The 17,349-nt window shown below is 50.1% G+C and overlaps 1 protein-coding gene across 1 annotated transcript in view; it reads left to right on the top strand.

Annotated features, from left to right (window-relative positions):
• Nucleotides 1-17,349, top strand: part of LOC113915729 (voltage-dependent N-type calcium channel subunit alpha-1B-like) — a gene marked incomplete at its 3' end in the record, with an annotated part of 39,587 nt that overhangs the window by 6,372 nt on the left and 15,866 nt on the right. Inside the window, exons 5-6 of the mRNA XM_035727686.1 lie at nt 9,978-10,179; nt 10,453-10,617. Of these exons, the coding sequence (XP_035583579.1) occupies nt 9,978-10,179; nt 10,453-10,617 (367 nt within the window). The remainder of the gene's footprint in view (nt 1-9,977; nt 10,180-10,452; nt 10,618-17,349) is intronic.

Raw genomic sequence — 17,349 nt, 5'->3', positions numbered from 1 at the left:
TTTCTGCCCTGCCGAGATGGACTGGTGACTGTGATAACTGCTACGGAAATACGGAGCAGGAGACGGGGCTGGGGTGCTGCAGGGGAGGTAAGGGTGGTGCTTGCTATTTACATAGAGCCATGTGGGACTTCACTAGGAAGGTGATCCTTGAGTGAAGATCTAAAGAAGGTGAGTGATAGCACATCAAGAGCATTCTAAATGGAAGGAAAGCACGTGCAAAAGTCCCGAGGCAGGAGCATACCAGGTTTGTCCAGAAGTAGCAAGAAGGCCCTGTGGGCACGGGAGACAGCCTAGGACATGACCTCAGGGAGGTGACAGAGGGAGACAGAAAGCCATTTCAGTGCTGTGACCCCATGGGACCCTCTTTCACTGGGCCATCCTGGCTACAGTGTTGAGAACAGATGACAGAGGGTTGAGGATGGGCAAGGGAGGTCCATGATGAAGCTTTTCCAGGAACTCAGGCAAGAGATGGCCTCTAGTGTGGACCGGACAGGTGGCCTTGGAAGGAGTGGTCAGTCCTATTCTGGGTATGTTTAAGATGGAGCTCACCAGATTTGCTGATGGGCTAGATACTGGGAATGGGAGAAAGGAGGAATTGGGGTAACTCCCAGCTGTGGCTGGTTGTCCTGAGCAAGGGGAAGGAGGAGGTTTCTGGGGGTAGGAGGTCATCTGTGTTCTGCTTGCTCAGGAAGGTGCCTTTCACGGTGGATCTGCTGATGTGCGTGTCCAGGAGAATATTTAACATCTCCCTCAGCAACTTTCAAGTACAAGTATCCCCCACTTTTTAAAAGTTCACGGTACACATGGCTTTTTTTTTTTTTTTTTTAAAGATCTGTGTCATTACCCGGCTTCAATAAAAGGAGGAATCCTGAAGAGGATTTCGCTCTTATGAAAAAAGTCGAAAAGTGAGCATCGCGTTCCTCATCTGTTTTGCGGGGAGCCACTGCAGAGGCGGTGTGCACCTCAACCAGGTCTTTCCTGGGAACCGCTCTCCGCATCCAGCCCCCAGCACTTTGAATTGTGTCTGTGAGCATCTGCTGTGCTTCATCTCCATTTATTTTGGGCATCTATTAGGAAGCTGTGTCCCGAGGCCTAGGAAAAGCCAAAGAGAAGTCGTTTTTGGAGTCTGAGCACGCGATTTTTTTCTGTAGAAATGAATGGTGATTCCTCCTTTGGTCTACACCTTTCTTGCTGTGAAAGGTTTCCTTCCTAGGAAGGAAGGAAACTACTTTCAAATAGCGGGGAAACCTGTACCCCATCCTGCAGGGTTAGCTTTAGTCTCCATGCTGCACAGAACGTTCCATGACTTATGCATTTTATCACTCAAACCTTGTGCCTTTTTTTTTTTTAAGATTTTTTTACTTATATGAGAGAAAGAATGAGAGATAGCACGAGAGGGAAGAGGGTCAGAGGGAGAAGCAGCCTCCCCGCTGAGCAGGGAGTCCGATGTGGGACTTGATCCCGGGACTCCAGGATCATGACCTGAGCCGAAGGCGGTCGCTTAACCAACTGAGCCACCCAGGCGCCCAAACATTGTGCCTTTGACCACCTTCCCCCATTCCTCCCCCATCCCTGGATCTGGCAACCAGCAATCTGTTCTCAGTATCTGTGCATTCAGTATTTTTTTTTCCATGTGGAACGTCCATGAATGTCTGGTATTTGTCTTTCTGTGTCTGCGTTACTTAGCATAATGCTCCCAAGGTGTCTGTCTTTATGTCTGGCTACTGTGAAGAATGCTGCAGTGAACATGGGAGTGCATCTGTCTTTTTGAGGTAGTGTTTTTGTGTTCTCCAAATAAATCCACCCAGAGCAATCACTGGGTCATGTGGTAGTTGTATTCATTTTTCCAGGAACCTCCATACTCTTTGTCACAGGTGCTGCACCAATGTACATTCCCACCAACAGTGCACAGGGTCCCCTTGTCTACACACCCTTGACCACACCTGGTGTCTGTCTCTGGGACAAATGCCATCCTGACAGGTGTGAGGAGATAGCGGATTATGGGTTTGACTTATGTTTCCCTGACGACGATTAGTGATGTTGAACAACTTTTTCTGTGTCTTTTGGCCACCTGGGTGCCATCTTTGGAAAGTATTCACATATTCTCCCCATTTTTTATAGAGGTTTTTCTGTGTGTTTTGATTTGTATGAGTGTTTTGTATATTTTGGATATTAGCCTCTTCTCACACCTATGATTTGCAGATTTTTTTTTTCTCATTGGGTAGGTTGCCTTTTAAGTTTTGATGGTTTCTTTTGCCATGTAGAAATTTCAGTTTGATGTCGTTCCCCTTGTTTATTTTTGCATTTGTTGCCTTTGCCTTTGGTGTCCGATCTAAAAGACTCTTTGCCAAAACCAATGTCGAGAAACTCACTACCTGTGTTTTGTTCTCGGAGGTTTATGGATTCCGGTCTTATATTCAAGTCATTCATCCATTTAAAATTTTTGTGTGTGCTGTAAGAAAGTGATCCAGTTCCATTCTTCTGCATGTAGTGTGCGGTTTTCCAGGACCGTTCACTGAAGAGGCAGTCCTTTCCCCGTTGCATATTTTCTGCTCCTGTGTCGTAAGTTAAGGCCATACATGTGTGGGTTAGTTTCTCAGGTTTCTTCTTCTTCTTCTCCTCCTCTTCCTCTTCCTTCTCCTCCTCCTTCATTTTTTTATTTTACAGTTTATTTTTTGGGAAAGTATTTTTTCCTGTTGGAATATATGCAGTGTGGACTTTATTGATTACATGTTCATACTATTTGTTAGGACATTTCTCTGACGTGTGTTTTTGTAAATGACTTGCCGGATTTATAGCTTTCAACAGGTTTAACATTTGGGCAGAACTACTCAAAATGTTACATTCTTCCATCAGATAAGAGATTGTGTCTGATTGTCTTTTGTGATGCTATCAGTTGTGATGATTGATATCTCTGTTTCTTTTCCCTGATAGGTTTATTAAAGTGATTTTAATATTTCTTAAAAACGTGGATTCTAAATCACTGTTATTTAATAATATGTGTTTATATAAAACAAGTTTAAAGAAATGCATTTATTGGAATCAGCTGTTGAAACAGGAGATAAATATTAATTCCTCTTCAGAGTTAATAATTATATCAGAGCTAAGTCAAAATATACCTTTAATGTACTGACTCTAATAAGTAAGCTTTGCCAAAAGTGCTATGATTATCATTTCCTGAGCTTTCTATTCGGTTCCATTGACCTGTGTGTCTCTTTCTATGTCAGCACCATACAGTTTTGATGACCACAGCTTTGTAATCTAGCTTGAAATCCGGGCGTGTGGTGACTCCTGCTCTCTTCTTTCTCCAGATGTCTCTGGGTATTCGGTGTCTTCTGTGATTCCATATGAATTTTAGGGCTGTCTTCTATTTCTGTGAATAATGGCACTGGAATTCAGATCGGGATTTCATCACATCTGTAGATTGCTTTGGTTGCTGTGGACATGTTAACATGATTAACTCTTCCAGTTAATGAGCAGGACGTATGCTTCCGTTTATTTGTGTCGTCCTGTGTTTCTTTGACCCATATATGCCCCCTCAACATACATGTGTTTTTCCTTCCTTTTCCAACATGTGTTCAGTGTACCAGGTCTTTCTCATTCTTGGTTACTTTTCTCCTAGGTTTTTTTTTTCTTGATGCAGTTGTAAATGGCATTGCTTTCTTATTTTCTCTCTGTGAAGGTTTGTCTTCAGTACACAGAAATGCAACAAGTTGGGACACCTGTGTGGCTCAGTCGGTTAAGCATCTGTCTGTGGCTCAGGTCACCATCCCGGGGTGCTGTCATCGAGACCCGCAGCGGACTTCCTGCTCAGTGGGGAGTCTGCATCTCCCTCCCCCTCTGCTGCTCACCCTGCTTGTGCTGTCTCTCTCTGTCAAATAAATAAAGTCTTTAAAAAAAGAAATGCAACAGGTCTCTGTATATTGACTTTGTATCCTGCAGCTTTACTGAATTTGTTTATTCTAACAGTTTTGTTGGAATCTTTATGTAATTCTATATATAGTATCATGTCATTTGCAAACACTGACAGTTTTCCTATTTGGATTTCATCTTTTCTTTTTTTTTTCCTTTTTGTCTGAATGCTTTGGCTAGGGCTTTCAATACTGTGTTGAATGAAAGTGATGAGAGTGGGCATCTTTGTCTTGTTTTTTTGTTTTTTTGTCTGTTTTATTTTTTTTATAATATGTTATATATTTATTCATGCGAGTCAGAGAGAGGCAGAGGCAGAGAGGGAAGCAGGCTCCCCGCCTAGCAGGAAGCCCGATGCAGGACTCGATCCCAGGACCCTGGGATTGTGACCTGAGCCGAGGGCAGACACTTAACCATCTGAGCCCCACCGGCGCCCTCTTTGTCTTGTTTTTGGTCTTAGTGGAAATGTTTTCAGCTTTTCACCCTTGGGTATGATGTCAGCTGTGAGCTTTTCATATATGAACTTTGTTATCTTGAGGTATGTTCCCTCTATACCCAGATGGTTTAGAGTTTTTATCATGAATGCATATTGAACTGTCAAGTGTTCTTGTTGAGGTACAGCGGAATGGGGGGGTTTGCCGGGATAGGCGTGCAGATTTCTCCAGGTCAGAGACTTTTCCGTAGTTCCAAATGATGCAGGATCCTTCTCGGTGGCAGCCTGAGTTCTCTCCTATTATTGAGGTGTCCCCAATGCCCAGAGCTTTGTAGCCGGGACTCTGGGGAAAAACCCATCAGAACCCAAGCCAGGGTTAGGGTTTGGGACTACGGGCATGACAGACCCGATCTGCTAGCACTGTGGCAGGCTTTCCAGGGGACTGAGTTGAGGGCGTGAATCAGGATGAATGTCATGCCAGGGATTTTGGCCAGGGGGCCGCTGAAAGTGGGGGTTCGCTAGGATGGGCCTCCGGAGTTCCCAATGGCGAGGTTTCCTTCTGTGTGTCAGTCGGTGTCCTCTGGTATTGCTCAGTTGTCCTCAATCCCTGGAGTTTAGAGGAAGGCCTCTGGGGACAGATCCTTCACAAGCCAAAATAAGGTTAAGGTTAGGGCTTATGTGCCTGGCAGGCCCGATCTACCAACACAGTGGTGAGCTTCCCGGGGAGCTGAGTTGTGGGCATGAGTCAGGGTGAGTGCCAGGCCCAGGATTTTAGGCCCGACCACTGATTGTGGGAGATTGATGGGGTGGACATGCAGGTTTCTCTTTTTTTTTTTTTTTTTTTTAAAGATTTTATTTATTTATTTGAGAGAGAGAGAGAATGAGAGATAGAAAGCACGAGAGGGAAGAGGGTCAGAGGGAGAAGCAGACTCCCTGCTGAGCAGGAAGCCCGATGCGGGACTCGATCCCGGGACTCCAGGATCATGACCTGAGCCGAAGGCAGTCGCTTAACCGACTGAGCCACCCAGGCGCCCCATGCAGGTTTCTCTTGCCCTGAATGCTTTCTGGAGTCCAAACGGTGAGGTTTCCTTCTGGGTGTAGGCTGAGTCTTCTGGTACTTCTCAGGTGTCCCATTTCCTGGGACTTTGGAGCCAGGCCTCTGGGGACAGATCCCTCAGAAGCCAACCTAGGGTTAGGATAATGGCCTAGGGTTATTTCAGCCACATCTGCCAACACTGTGTCATGCTTCCCAGGGCTCTGAGTTGGGGGATGGGTCAGAGTGAGTGTCAGGCTCAGGGTATGCCGCCAGGGGACCCCTGAATGTGGGGTTTTGCTGGGATGGGCAAGTAGGGTTCTCCTGCTCTGAATGCTTTCCAGGTTTCCAAATGGCACAGTTTCCTTCTGGGTGGCAGGCTGAGTTCTTTGGTATTTCCCATGTGTCATCAATCCCTGGGGCTTTATTGCCAGGCCTCTGGAGACAGAGCCCACAGAAGCAAACCCTGAGTAAGGGTTAGGGCCTACGGGTGTAGCAGGCCCAATCGGCTTGTGCCGTGGAATGCTTCCCAGGGCATGAGTTGACCACGTGGGTCACAGTGAGGTTAAGGTCAGGGTTTGCAGCCACTGAAAGTAGGAGTGCGCTGGGATGGGCATGCAGAGTTTTCCTACTCTGAATGCTTTCTCGAGTTCCAAAGAGTGTGTTTTCCATCTGGGTGGCAGGTTGAGTCCTCTCGTATTGCACTGATGTCCCGAATCCCTGAGGCTTTGGAGCCAGGTCTCTGGGGAAAGAAACCTCAGAAGCCAACCTAGGATTAGGGTTAGGCCGTAGGGGCAAGGCAGTCGATGTGCCAGCACTGTGGCGAGCTGGGGTCTGAGTTGAAGGCATGACTCAGGGTGAGTGTCAAGCTCAGGGTTGGTGGCCGGGTGTCCTCTGAATGTTGAGGTTCGCTGGAATTGGCATGCAAACATCTCCTGCTGCGAATGCTTTCTGGGGTTCCAATTGGCGTGGTTTCCTTCAGGGTGGCTGGCTGTGTCCTCTTGTATTGCTCAGATGTCCCCATCTATAGTGTTTAGGAGCCAGGCCTCTGGGGACACAACCCTAAGAAACCAACCTATGCTTATAGGGCCTAGAGTCAGGGCGAACCCTACATGTCCACACTGGGGAGAGCTTCCCAGAGGTCTGTGTTGATGGCGTTGTTCAGGATGAGTGACAGGGTCAGGGTCTGCTGCCAGGGGACCAATAGATGTGGGTTATGACTGGGATGAGCTTGCTGAGGTCTCCTGCTCTCAGTGCTTTCGGAAGTGCCAAATAACGCATTTTGCTTTGTGGTGTCAGGCTGAGTCCTCTGGTATTGCTCAGGTGGCCAAAATCCCTGGGGCATGGAGCCAGGGACCTAGGGAGAGAGCTCTTCGAAGCCAAGCGAGGGTTAGGGTTAGGGCCCAGGTGCACGGCACTCCTGGTCTGCGGGAACTATGGCGGGCTTGGGATGGGCGGTTTGTCTTGCAGGTGGGGGTCAGGTTGAGTGTCAGGCTCAGGGTTTGCCGCCAGGGGGCGAAGAAAGTGTAGTTTTGCTGGGATGGGCATTCAGAGTTCTCCTGCTCTGAATGCTTTCCGGAGATCCCAGTGGTGCGGTTTCCTTCTGGGTGGCAGCCTGAGTCCCTTGATACTGCTCGTGTGTCCCGAATCCTTTGTGCTTTGGAGCCAGGCCCTGGAGAAAGACCGCTCAGAAGCCAACCTAGGGTTAGGCTTAGGGCTGAGGGGCATGACAGGCCTGATGTGCCAGCGCTGTGATGAGCTTCCCACAGTCTGAGTTGAGGCCGTGGGTCGGGGGGAGTGTGAGGCTCAGGGATTGCGGCGTGGGCACGTTGAACTTGGGTTTCATTGGGATGGACCAGCACAGATCTCCTGTTCTGAATGCTTACTGGAGTTCCCAATGGCACGTTTTCCGTTTTAGTGGCAGGCTGAGTCCTCTGGTAATGGTCAGGTGTCCCAAATCCGTAGGGCTTTGGAGTCAAGCCCCCGGGGACAGACCCTTAGAGGCCTCTAGGGTGACGGTTAGGGCCTAGGGGCACGGCAGGGCTGACGTGCAGGCACTGTAACCTGCTCTGGGGGGTTTGTCTTGAGAGTGTGGGTCAGGTTGTGTCAGGCTCAGGGTTGGCCGCCAGAGGGCGCCAAATCTGTGCGTTGGCTGGGATGGGCATTCAGAGTTGTGTTCTGAACCCTCTCGGGAGTTGCAAGTAGTGTGTTTGAATTCTTTTTGGCAAGCCGAGTCCTCTGGTGTTGCTCATTTATTGACATCCCTGGGGCTTTGGAGCCAGGCTTCTGGGGACAGAAGCTAAGAAGCCAACCTAGGGATAGGCTTATGGCCTAGGGTCGTTTCAGCCCTGATCTGCCCACGCTGGGGCAAGCTTTGGGGGGGTGGGGGGTCTGAGTGGGGGGTGTGGGTCAGGGTGAATGTCAGTCTCAGGGTTTGTGGGCAGGGGGCCGTTGAATGTGGCATTTCGCTGGGATGGGCATGCAGAGTTCTACTTGGAAACCTTGCCCCAGGTTCCCAATGGTGCGGTTTGCTTCTGGGAGACAGGCTGAATCTTCTGGTATTGCTCAGGTGCCCCCAATCCCTGTGGCTTTAGAGCCAGGCCTCTGGGGCCAGAGCCCTCAGAAGCCAGCGAGGGATAGGGTTAGGGCCTAGGGGCACGGCAGGCCCGACGTACCAGCACTGTGGCCTGCTTCCCTGGGGTTTGTTTTGAGGGCCTGGGTGAGGTTGAATGTCAGGCTCAGGGTTTGCCGCTAGAGGGCGCAAAATTTGTGCATTCCTTGGGATGGACATTCAGAGTCCTCCTGCTCTGAATGCTTTCAGGAGTGCAAATGGTGCGTTTACTTTCTGGGTGGCAGCCTGAGTCCCTCGACACTGCTCGGGTGTCCCGAATCTGTGGGGATTTGTAGCCAGGTTCTGGGGACTGACCCCTCAGAAGCCAACCTAGACTGAGTGTTAGGACATAGGGACACGGGAGGCCTGATGTGCCAGCGCTGCGTCGAGGTTCCCGGCGGTGGGGGTCAAGGGTGTGGGTCAGCGTGAGTGTCTTGCTCTTCTTTTCGGCCAGGGGACCGCTGAAAGTGTGGGTTCGCTGGGATGGGCATGCCGCGTTCTCCTGCTGTGAATCCTTTCCGGAGTTCCAAACGGTGGGCTTTCTTTCTGGGTGGAAGGTGAGTCCTCTGGTATTGCTCTGGAGGCAAGTCCTAGGGAACAAAGCACTCAGGAGCCAACCTAGGGTTGGGGTTAGGGCCTAGGGGTTAAGGCCTAGGGGTTAGAGCGTAGGGGTTAGGGTTGTAGGGGGTTAGGGTGTAGGGCTAGGGTTAAGATTAGGGTTAGGGCCTAGGGTAGGGCCAGGGTTAGGGTTACGGCCTACGGTTAGGGCGTAGAGTTAGAGTTAGGGGTTCGGGGTAAGGGTACAGGTTAGGGTATGGGTTAGGGTACGGGTACGGGTTAGGGTATGGGTTAGGGTTAGGGTATGGGTTAGGGTTAGGATACGGGTTAGGGAATGGGTTAGGGGTTAGGGTACGGGTTAGGGGTTAGGGTACGGGTTAGGGTATGGGTTAGGGTATGGGTTAGGGTTAGGGTATGGGTTAGGGGTTAGGGCTAGGGGTTAGGGTACGGGTTAGGGTATGGGTTAGGGTTAGGGTATGGGTTAGGGGTTAAGGTTAGGGGTTAGAGTATGGCTTAGGGTACGGGCTAGGGTACGGGTTAGGGGTTAGGGTATGGGTTAGGGTACGGGTTTGGGTATGGGTTAGGGTATGGGTTAGGGTACGGGCGCTCTGGGCTCTGCTGACACTGTCACAGTGTCCACAGGAGAAGGGTGGCCCATGTGAGTGCTCACTGGCTCATTGTGTCAGATCACGCTAGAGCAGAGGGGCAGCTTGGGCAGGGAGTCTCAAACTCTGCATCCGTTTGTGTTCTAGTCTTCCAGCAAATACACCATAGGCTCTTGCACCCACCTGGTAAGACATGACTCTGCCTTCTAGGAGTGGGCAACCTGGAAAGAGGACGAGATTAAGACAAAGTACACAGCATAGTGATCTCCTGAAAATGGTTTTTGAGTGGCTGAAGGCCAGAGGGAGGATGGGTCTATTTGGTGTCTCCCTGTGCTACCCTTCTGGCCTCAGTTCAGGGTAGACAGAGGGATGTATGTATTCAGTGTCTCACTGGATGACTGGGGACTTCCTTCGGGGCTGGGAGGACCACCGCTCAGAAGGTAGGATCAGTGCTGCGCCAGGAGCCCAGGGCTTTCTAAAGGCAGGTGAAGCTGGGTATGAACTGGTGAGCTGGGCATGAGCAGGTGTGAGCCAGGAGTAAGCAGGGCAGGGCAGAACTCCTGGGCCTCCACCTGTCCTGGGGTTAGGACCTCCCATCCCTGGAGACCTCCCCTTGATGGCCCTCCAACAGCCCTGAGAACAAGCCCTATAGGGAGGGTAGTCTACCTCAGGAGACTGCGGTCCTGGGGCCCGCAGTGTTGAGCATCCCCTTCCTCTTGCCATCTCTGGGCTCAGATATGCAAGCCTCACCTGTGATACAGGTCTTGACTTTCCCATGGCTCTTTCCTCAGGGGTCCCCCTGACAGTTGGTGTTTGCCCTTGGTGCAGGGTCCTGAAACACTCTGTGGACGCCACCTGTGAGGAGCAGGGCCCAAGCCCTGGGTACCGCATGGAGCTGTCCATCTTCTATGTGGTCTACTTCATGGTCTTCCCCTTCTTCTTCGTCAACATCTTTGTGGCCTTGATCATCATCACCTTCCAGGAGCAGGGGGACAAGGTGATGTCTGAATGCAGCCTGGAGAAGAGCAAGGTGGGTGCCTCTCTCTTCTGCCCCATGTGCACGTGTGCATTGGATGCTCTGCTGGGCTCCCCTGATGGGCAGAACCACTGGAGTTCCCTTCCGCATGGGACTCGCTCATCACCGCATAGCTGGTGGCCAGCACAGGGGCAGGGAGGGACCGAGTGTGGCTGGTCAGAGCTACCTGCGAGGATGGAAGAGACAGGTGTGGGGTGCAGTGGGTGCTGCAGTGTGGGGTTCCCCCCAACCCCACCATGTTCTCAGTGCTCCTTTGTCCCCGGGCAGAGGGCTTGCATCGACTTCGCCATCAGCACCAAGCCCCTGACACGGTACATGCCCCAGGACAAGCAGTCATTCCAGTACAAGACATGGACATTTGTGGTCTCGCCTCCCTTCGAGTACTTCATCATGGCCATGATCGCCCTCAACACAGTGGTGCTAATGATGAAGGTATGTTGGCCCAGCACGGGGGACAGTGGGTGCCAGCTGAGGTGAGAGAGAGAGAGAGAGAGAGAGAGAGCCATAGTTGCAGCTGATCACGTCCTGGTCAGCATGGGATGCCTACAGAAGCCCAGTGCTCTGGGTTCTCTGTAGGCTGAGATGGTGAGAGTGTCCTGGGAGGAAACGGGGAGAGCAGGGATGGGTATCCCTACCCTGGGCAGGCGTGCAGTTCTCTCTGCTCTGGCAGGAGGTCAAGGCTGGGGTGTCTTGGGGCAGCCGAACCTGTAGCCAATGGCACTTATTCCCCGTGCAGTTCTATGACACACCATATAAATATGAGCTAATGTTGAAATGCCTGAACATTGTGTTCACATCTATGTTCTCCATGGAATGCGTGCTGAAGATCATCGCTTTTGGGGTGCTGGTAGGTGCCTTGGCTCCCTCTTGGCCTTTTGGTGGTCTGCATTCTGGCTCCCTCTCTGTAGGGGGGATCTTCAGGGACTTGTAGCTTAGAGCTGGGAATTGCCAAGCCCCCAGAGCAAATGTGACATTGCAGGGGCTCCTGAGAAAGGGGCTGCTCCAATACCCTGAGCTGCCTGAGCTCTGCCCCGAGCCCAGTTCCTGGAGACAGGCGGGGCCAGCCTCCTCCTCTTTGGACACACAGCTCTCAGTTCTGCACCTGCCCAGACCCACAGGTGTTTGCTTACTCAGCTGTGGTGTCCCCCCTGGGTGGCCCATCTGTCCCTTTGCTCCTTTCTTGATTAGGGGTACTTCCTGCAACTCCTTGCCTGGCAGAGCCCTTACCAGCCTCTAGCAGTAACTGCTCTTTTTTCTCTCCAGAACTATTTCAGAGATGCCTGGAATGTCTTTGACTTTGTCACTGTGTTGGGAAGTGTTACTGATATTTTAGTAACAGAGATTGCGGTATGTAGTGTTTCCTGTCCTTCCTGCAGGGCCCCAGAATGGTTTCCTTCCAGGCAGTGCTCCTCAGTGTGCCTCCAGGTCCTGAGTGTTAGCCCCTTCTCTCTTGCCAGCGTTCCCCAGGAGCCCCTGGAAAGAAGGAGGCTCCTCTCCAGAGGTGGAGTTGGGGATTGGGTATTGTCTTGGGAAATGCTTTCTCTTGGATAAGACAGTGGTTTCCAAAAGGTCTTCTAGGCTGGTGGTCTGAGAGTCACCTGGGAGCTTCATTGTAACAACTGACCAGGAAGACAAGAATCTTTTAAATCTGTGTTTGTGCGACAAATCTAACAACTTGGCACCAAAGTACATGAACTAAAACCAACAAGAATTTAGAATATTAGGTTTGTTTTACGTGTGTGTGTGTAAATAAAATGAGATTTCATTCATATCAAACATACACAGATTATATGTAAAAACTGACCAAGTGCTAAAATATGAAATTGTCTCGACAAATTTCAAGGAATCTGAATCATAAAGCAATATTCTTTGAGTACAATGCATTATGTCAGCATTAAATGGCAAAAAATCTCATCTCAGTCCTAAGGTGACTTCTCCAGGAGCAGACACTTAAGGTGGGGTTCTTGTACAAGTCATTTCTTAGGAAGCACTCCCGGGCAAGACCATGAGAGGGAAGTTTGGGGAAATGGACAGCTAAGAGAAGGGGGATCAGAAATGGATCTGGAGCCAAGTGCCGGGGTGCGTCTGGGTCATCCCCGACGGGGGCTTGGAGACAGGGTGTCACCCCTCAGAGCTGCAGAGCTCATGCCTCTGTACGGATTAGTCCACCACTAAGGGCTGCACCTGGGGGCTGCAGTTGTCAGATACCTCCAGCCCTTCTGAGTGCACCCCACGTGCAGGCAAAGCAGGCTCTGGCACCACTGGGGAGGAAGGAATATCAGACTCCTTGGTAACAGGACCGCACTGGAGTGCACGAGTGTCTGCTGTTACCCTGGCCCCACTCAGCTCTGCCCACGTCTCACACTGGGTTCACTTCCCTCCTTCTTCAGGATGATGCTGGTCACGATGTGTGGGAGAAGAGGGTTGGTGACCAGCTAGAGCTAGTCTGAGTTAAGTTGATGTTCATTAACTTATTCTTCCTAACCCCTTTTGGGGTCCCCTTACTGGTGGCCAGCCTTCTGCCGCTCTAGTTGCTGGACGGGATGAGGCAGCCCACACTGTCACCCTATGAAGCCCAAGTCCCTGCTTGTCACACCCTTGTGTGGTTCTGGCTGCCATAGTAGTCCAGTCGTAATTAAGACTGGTCATAGAGCACTAGAAAGGCCCTAGTGAACCCCCTGATTTCCAGATAGACTTCTTCCTACCCTATGTAATGGTAGCTCTGCCCTTTTCCATTCCCAGCATCCAGTACCCTGGCCAGCCTAGAAACTCTGCTCTGCCTGCTGATCTTACGGCATGAGGAGCACAAGTGACAGGGGCCCACCATGACTTTGGTGGTCCACAGTGGAAGTCTTCCCTACCCCTTGAGCCAGGACCTCTAGATTTGCCAAACCTAAACTTATGGAGATGATGAGAACAAAGTCTGACCTGGGTTGCTAGAGGATAGTGAGAGGGGCCACCCCTACTTCCACCACTTGCTTTCTGGATCTGTGTGACAGTTGGACACCCAGTACCATCTCTTGTTTGTCAGTTCATCCTGAAGGACAATATCCCAACCCTGTGAGGTACATCACCAAGCCAGCATTTAATCTGTGTCTTTAAGAGGCTTTTTCAGTGTTTTATGAGGTTTCCACCTCCTGAATGATGTTGAATATTATATGCCAGTGGATCCCGAGTCACCTGCTCCTTTTGTACCTGCTTCTGCTTGCTCAGTTTGGAGTCGATGTTATGTGGAATCCAATATGGGTGAATCCCTGGTTCTGGTGTGGGCCAGGGTATTCCATGGGCAAAGACAAACCCACACCCAGAGTATGAGTGATCCCAGTAGAGACACATCACTGCCATTTCCAGGTGAAAGGATTCTCATGGAAGCAAATTACCACCAAGTGGCTGGCTGACAGCCTAAAGCATGGTGCATTGTAGAGGCCTCGTTGACTTCTCATAGTGGGCTGGGTGTTTAGTAGTGGTCATGGCTGGATCAGCCCAGCCATGGGCTCAGGCACGGCCTTCATCTCAGCCATCATGGTCACTCCATTCATGGATCTACTATGTGAACACTGGGGCTGGTGAGAATAGAGGCTGGCTGTCATGTGTTGGGTAAACCATCTCAAGGCCTGGTTTTTAGTGCCCCTACAGCTGTGGATGCTCTGTGGTGGACACTGATGTGTAATACAAGGACCTGCATGTCGCATCCATTCCCTAGGCCCATCTGTATGCCTTTCCCCAACCTTTGTTCTCTCCGGAGCCCTGGCCAAGCTTTAGCTCTTGCGTAAGGTCCTGTAATCCATACCACAGGCAACTTCTTTCTCCATCCGTGCCATGGCTGCTAGATTCACCACCTAGAACTCTGCCTCACCACTGTCTTCCAGCTCGTCTCTGTGTGGGGTTCTAGTGACACCAATGTATTGAGCCAGCCACTTCATGTAACAGGCTTGAGTTTTTCCTCCTGGCTTTAGTGATCATCCCATGATATGTTGGGGGTAGGAGTGAGCTAAGGAAGACAGGTGCAGCAAAGGTGCAAGGCCTGGGGCACTGGGCCACCTGTCATGAGACTGTGCCCTCTATTTTGAGTGAGGTAGGAAGAGGAGTGACATCATCTGGCTTTTCAGACCAAACCTCTGGCTGAGAATAGAGTGCAGGGCACAGGCAGAAGCAGCTAGGCAAGTTAGGGCTTAGTTGGGTTATCCCAGAAGCAGACCCCAAGACAGGATTTCAATGCAAGTCATTGATTTGGGAGGTGATCCCTGGAATACTAGGGGAACAAGGAAGTGGGCCAGGGAGGGGGGCAGCCAGTACATGGTCCTATGAAGCCGGGTACCACTGTGGGTCCTCACTGGGAGCCCTGAGCCTCCATTATCCCAGCAAGGGGCGGGGTGAGTGGGGTATTTTTCAGCAAGTGCTGTTAGCTACTAGTTGAAGGCTGCTGGGGAGAGGGGGCCAGAGAATGTTAATTCTCATGTCCTGGCCTGGGAAAATTCTCAGGAAAAAAAGATGTGGATGCTGACAATTGAGTATTGGGCCTGTGAGGATACGAGTGCCACTGAATGCCACAGCAGGGAGCCCGGCAGAGGGTCTAAGGTGAGAGACCGTCATTCCGGATGTAGTTTCCAGTAGAGCTGCAGATGGACCACATGTCTCTAAAAGTTGAGCAAGAATGGCATCAAAGTCTGAGCACTTGGGAACGTGGATTATCATTAATTGAAATGGGAAAGACTGTGGGTGGAACAGGTTTGTTGTGGACTGTTTGTACATGTGGACTGGATGCAGTTTGTACATGTTAGATTTGAGTTGCCTGTTGGCCTCCCTGAAGGAATCATCCAACAGGCCGTTGAACAGATGGGCCTGGAGTTTGGAGAAGAGATTCATGCCAGTGTCATAGGATTGGGAACCATGAGCATATGAGATGATATCAGATCCATGAGACTGAATGAGATCAATAAAGGAGAGAAAAGAATGAGCTACTGAGTTCTATGATGCACCAACATTTAGTGACAAAGGCGTGGCCGGAGGGCAGAGAGGTTATCCAAACCATTAGCAAAGGTTAGTGTGCAGAATGTGCAAGGCTCTTCTGTGAATCATTAAGAAAAACAAAAGCAACCGAATGGAAAAATGAACTGAAGGCATAATTGGGCATTTTACTAAAAGAATAAGAAACAGAAATGACCAATTAACATAGGAAAAGCTGCTCACCCTTATTTGTAATTAAATGTAAAGTGAAATGACATTGAGATGCCATTTCACACCCTCCGGTTTGTCAAACGTCAAACAGGAATTCCAGCCATGGCAATGGTTAGCAAGTGGGACAGCCAGAACCTCCACGCTACTGCTGGGGGGTGTTCGTTGGACAACCTTTTCGGAAGAGTGTGGCAGTCCCTGGAAAGCTGGACATATGCATGCCTGCAGCGACTTAGACACATAAGCCAGAGGGTGTCTGGGCAGGTGACCTGGAGACACTTTCACACAGAGGGTCGTGGCTACCTTGTTCACAGTAGCAGCGGAACGCACTGATTGTTAGGGGACGTGAACGTAGTGAAGTGCCGCACGCACTGGAGGGTGGTGGTCTCCACATCAAGAAGGATGTTTTTCAGAAGCAGAGTTTGCTTGCCGTCAGCACAAGTTTGCCCAAGTCCGCGAAGGCTGCATACGGTAGCATCCCATTGAAAAGGCTAAGAAAAGTCAAGTATAATGCATTTTAAGAGTTTGTCATAAGACAGTAAAGAAAAGCAATTATTAACAAGAATTAAGGGTAGCTACTACATCTGGGGAGGAGAAAGGGAGACAGGACGGGCTTCAAAAGTAATGGTAACATTCTGTTTTCTTTAAGCTGGGTGATGAATATATGGACATTTTATGATTTTTCTTTGAAAATGTGCATCCGTACACATATTTATACATATTCTTTTGTGTATGTGGTATGTTTTATGGTTTTAAAAAATTAGTAATCCAAATAATGCGGGGAAAGTTCTGAGCTGCCATTTTCACACAAAAACCAAGGATGTTCTGTCACACCAACCATTGGCATTGTGGCATTGCCCAAGTGCTTCTCATCCAGAAATAGTTCGTACCAGTGTGGTTTCTGGAAGGAGCAAGCTGGCTGCTGATCCTTACGGGCCCCGTCCTTGGACACAGGCATCTTTGTTCCCTGGATAAAGGGATCCAGACATTGCGCTCCTGTCTGCAAGGGCACAGCTCTGGGGGTTTCCTCATGTGTGTGCCTCCTCGCCCAAGAGGGCGGACTGATGAGCAGGCATCAAGGGTGGGGGTTGCCAGACTTGCAGAGAGCACGACGCCCAGCTGTCTTGCAGGGAAGCCTCCACCTCCAGAGAGGCCCGCACACAAGGCAGAGACCTTCTGTGGCGCAGGTGGCTGGAGTAGCCCAGTGTCTGTCCCTCAGCTGTTGGACGCGCAAGGCCAAGGGGGCTTGTGGTTGTATCAGACCTTGCCTCAAATAAGCCCTCCATGGCCGCTGCCGTCGGCCCCCGATGTCTAGCAGGGCCGGTGGGAGGGCTGAGGAGCCGCTTGGCTTGGAAGCTCTGCTGTGCCCTGGCCGCTGGTGCTCTCGGAGCTCAGTCCTTCACCCAGTTCTGCTGAGGGGAAAAGATGAAAGGAAGTCGTCATGTGGATTAGTGGTGTCTTTATTTTTGTTCATTTGTAGTCACTTCAGATGTTACTTTGTGATGTACTTTTTTTTCCTTAGGCAAAAAGATGAGTGTCAGTTCCCACCACCAACTTAATCAAAATAGAGTAATAGTCTTAACGAGGGTCACGTAGAGACAGCATTCCCAAGCAAGCATAAAACTGACATTGATTTCTTTGCCTGGAAATAAAAAAATAAGTGTCTGTGAGTCATCTTTGGATTTGTATTACAAACAGGAATGCAAATGAATGCCACCCTGTCTGCATAACCTACAGATTTCAAAAATATGTTTTGATTTGGTGCATTTTAAGCCAAATATGCAAAGTTTACTAAAATCCTCAAGTTTTCCAGTGAGGTATTCAAAGTTTGAGTTTTTGCTTGTGTTGATGACTCATTTTCTCTTTTGTTTTCTGTTTTTGTTCTTGATTTACCTTAACCTACCTGCTGACTCACGCCATCCAACCAACAGACAATGCAAAAGCCATGTCTCCATCTGTATGTTGCGCACCTGCTGCTCAAACATCCCA

This window comes from Zalophus californianus, chromosome 5 (assembly GCF_009762305.2).
Source record: "Zalophus californianus isolate mZalCal1 chromosome 5, mZalCal1.pri.v2, whole genome shotgun sequence".
In the NCBI taxonomy this organism is placed as follows: domain Eukaryota; kingdom Metazoa; phylum Chordata; class Mammalia; order Carnivora; family Otariidae; genus Zalophus; species Zalophus californianus.
Note: the sequence above shows the minus strand (reverse complement) of the source record. Positions and strands in the feature narration are given on the sequence as shown.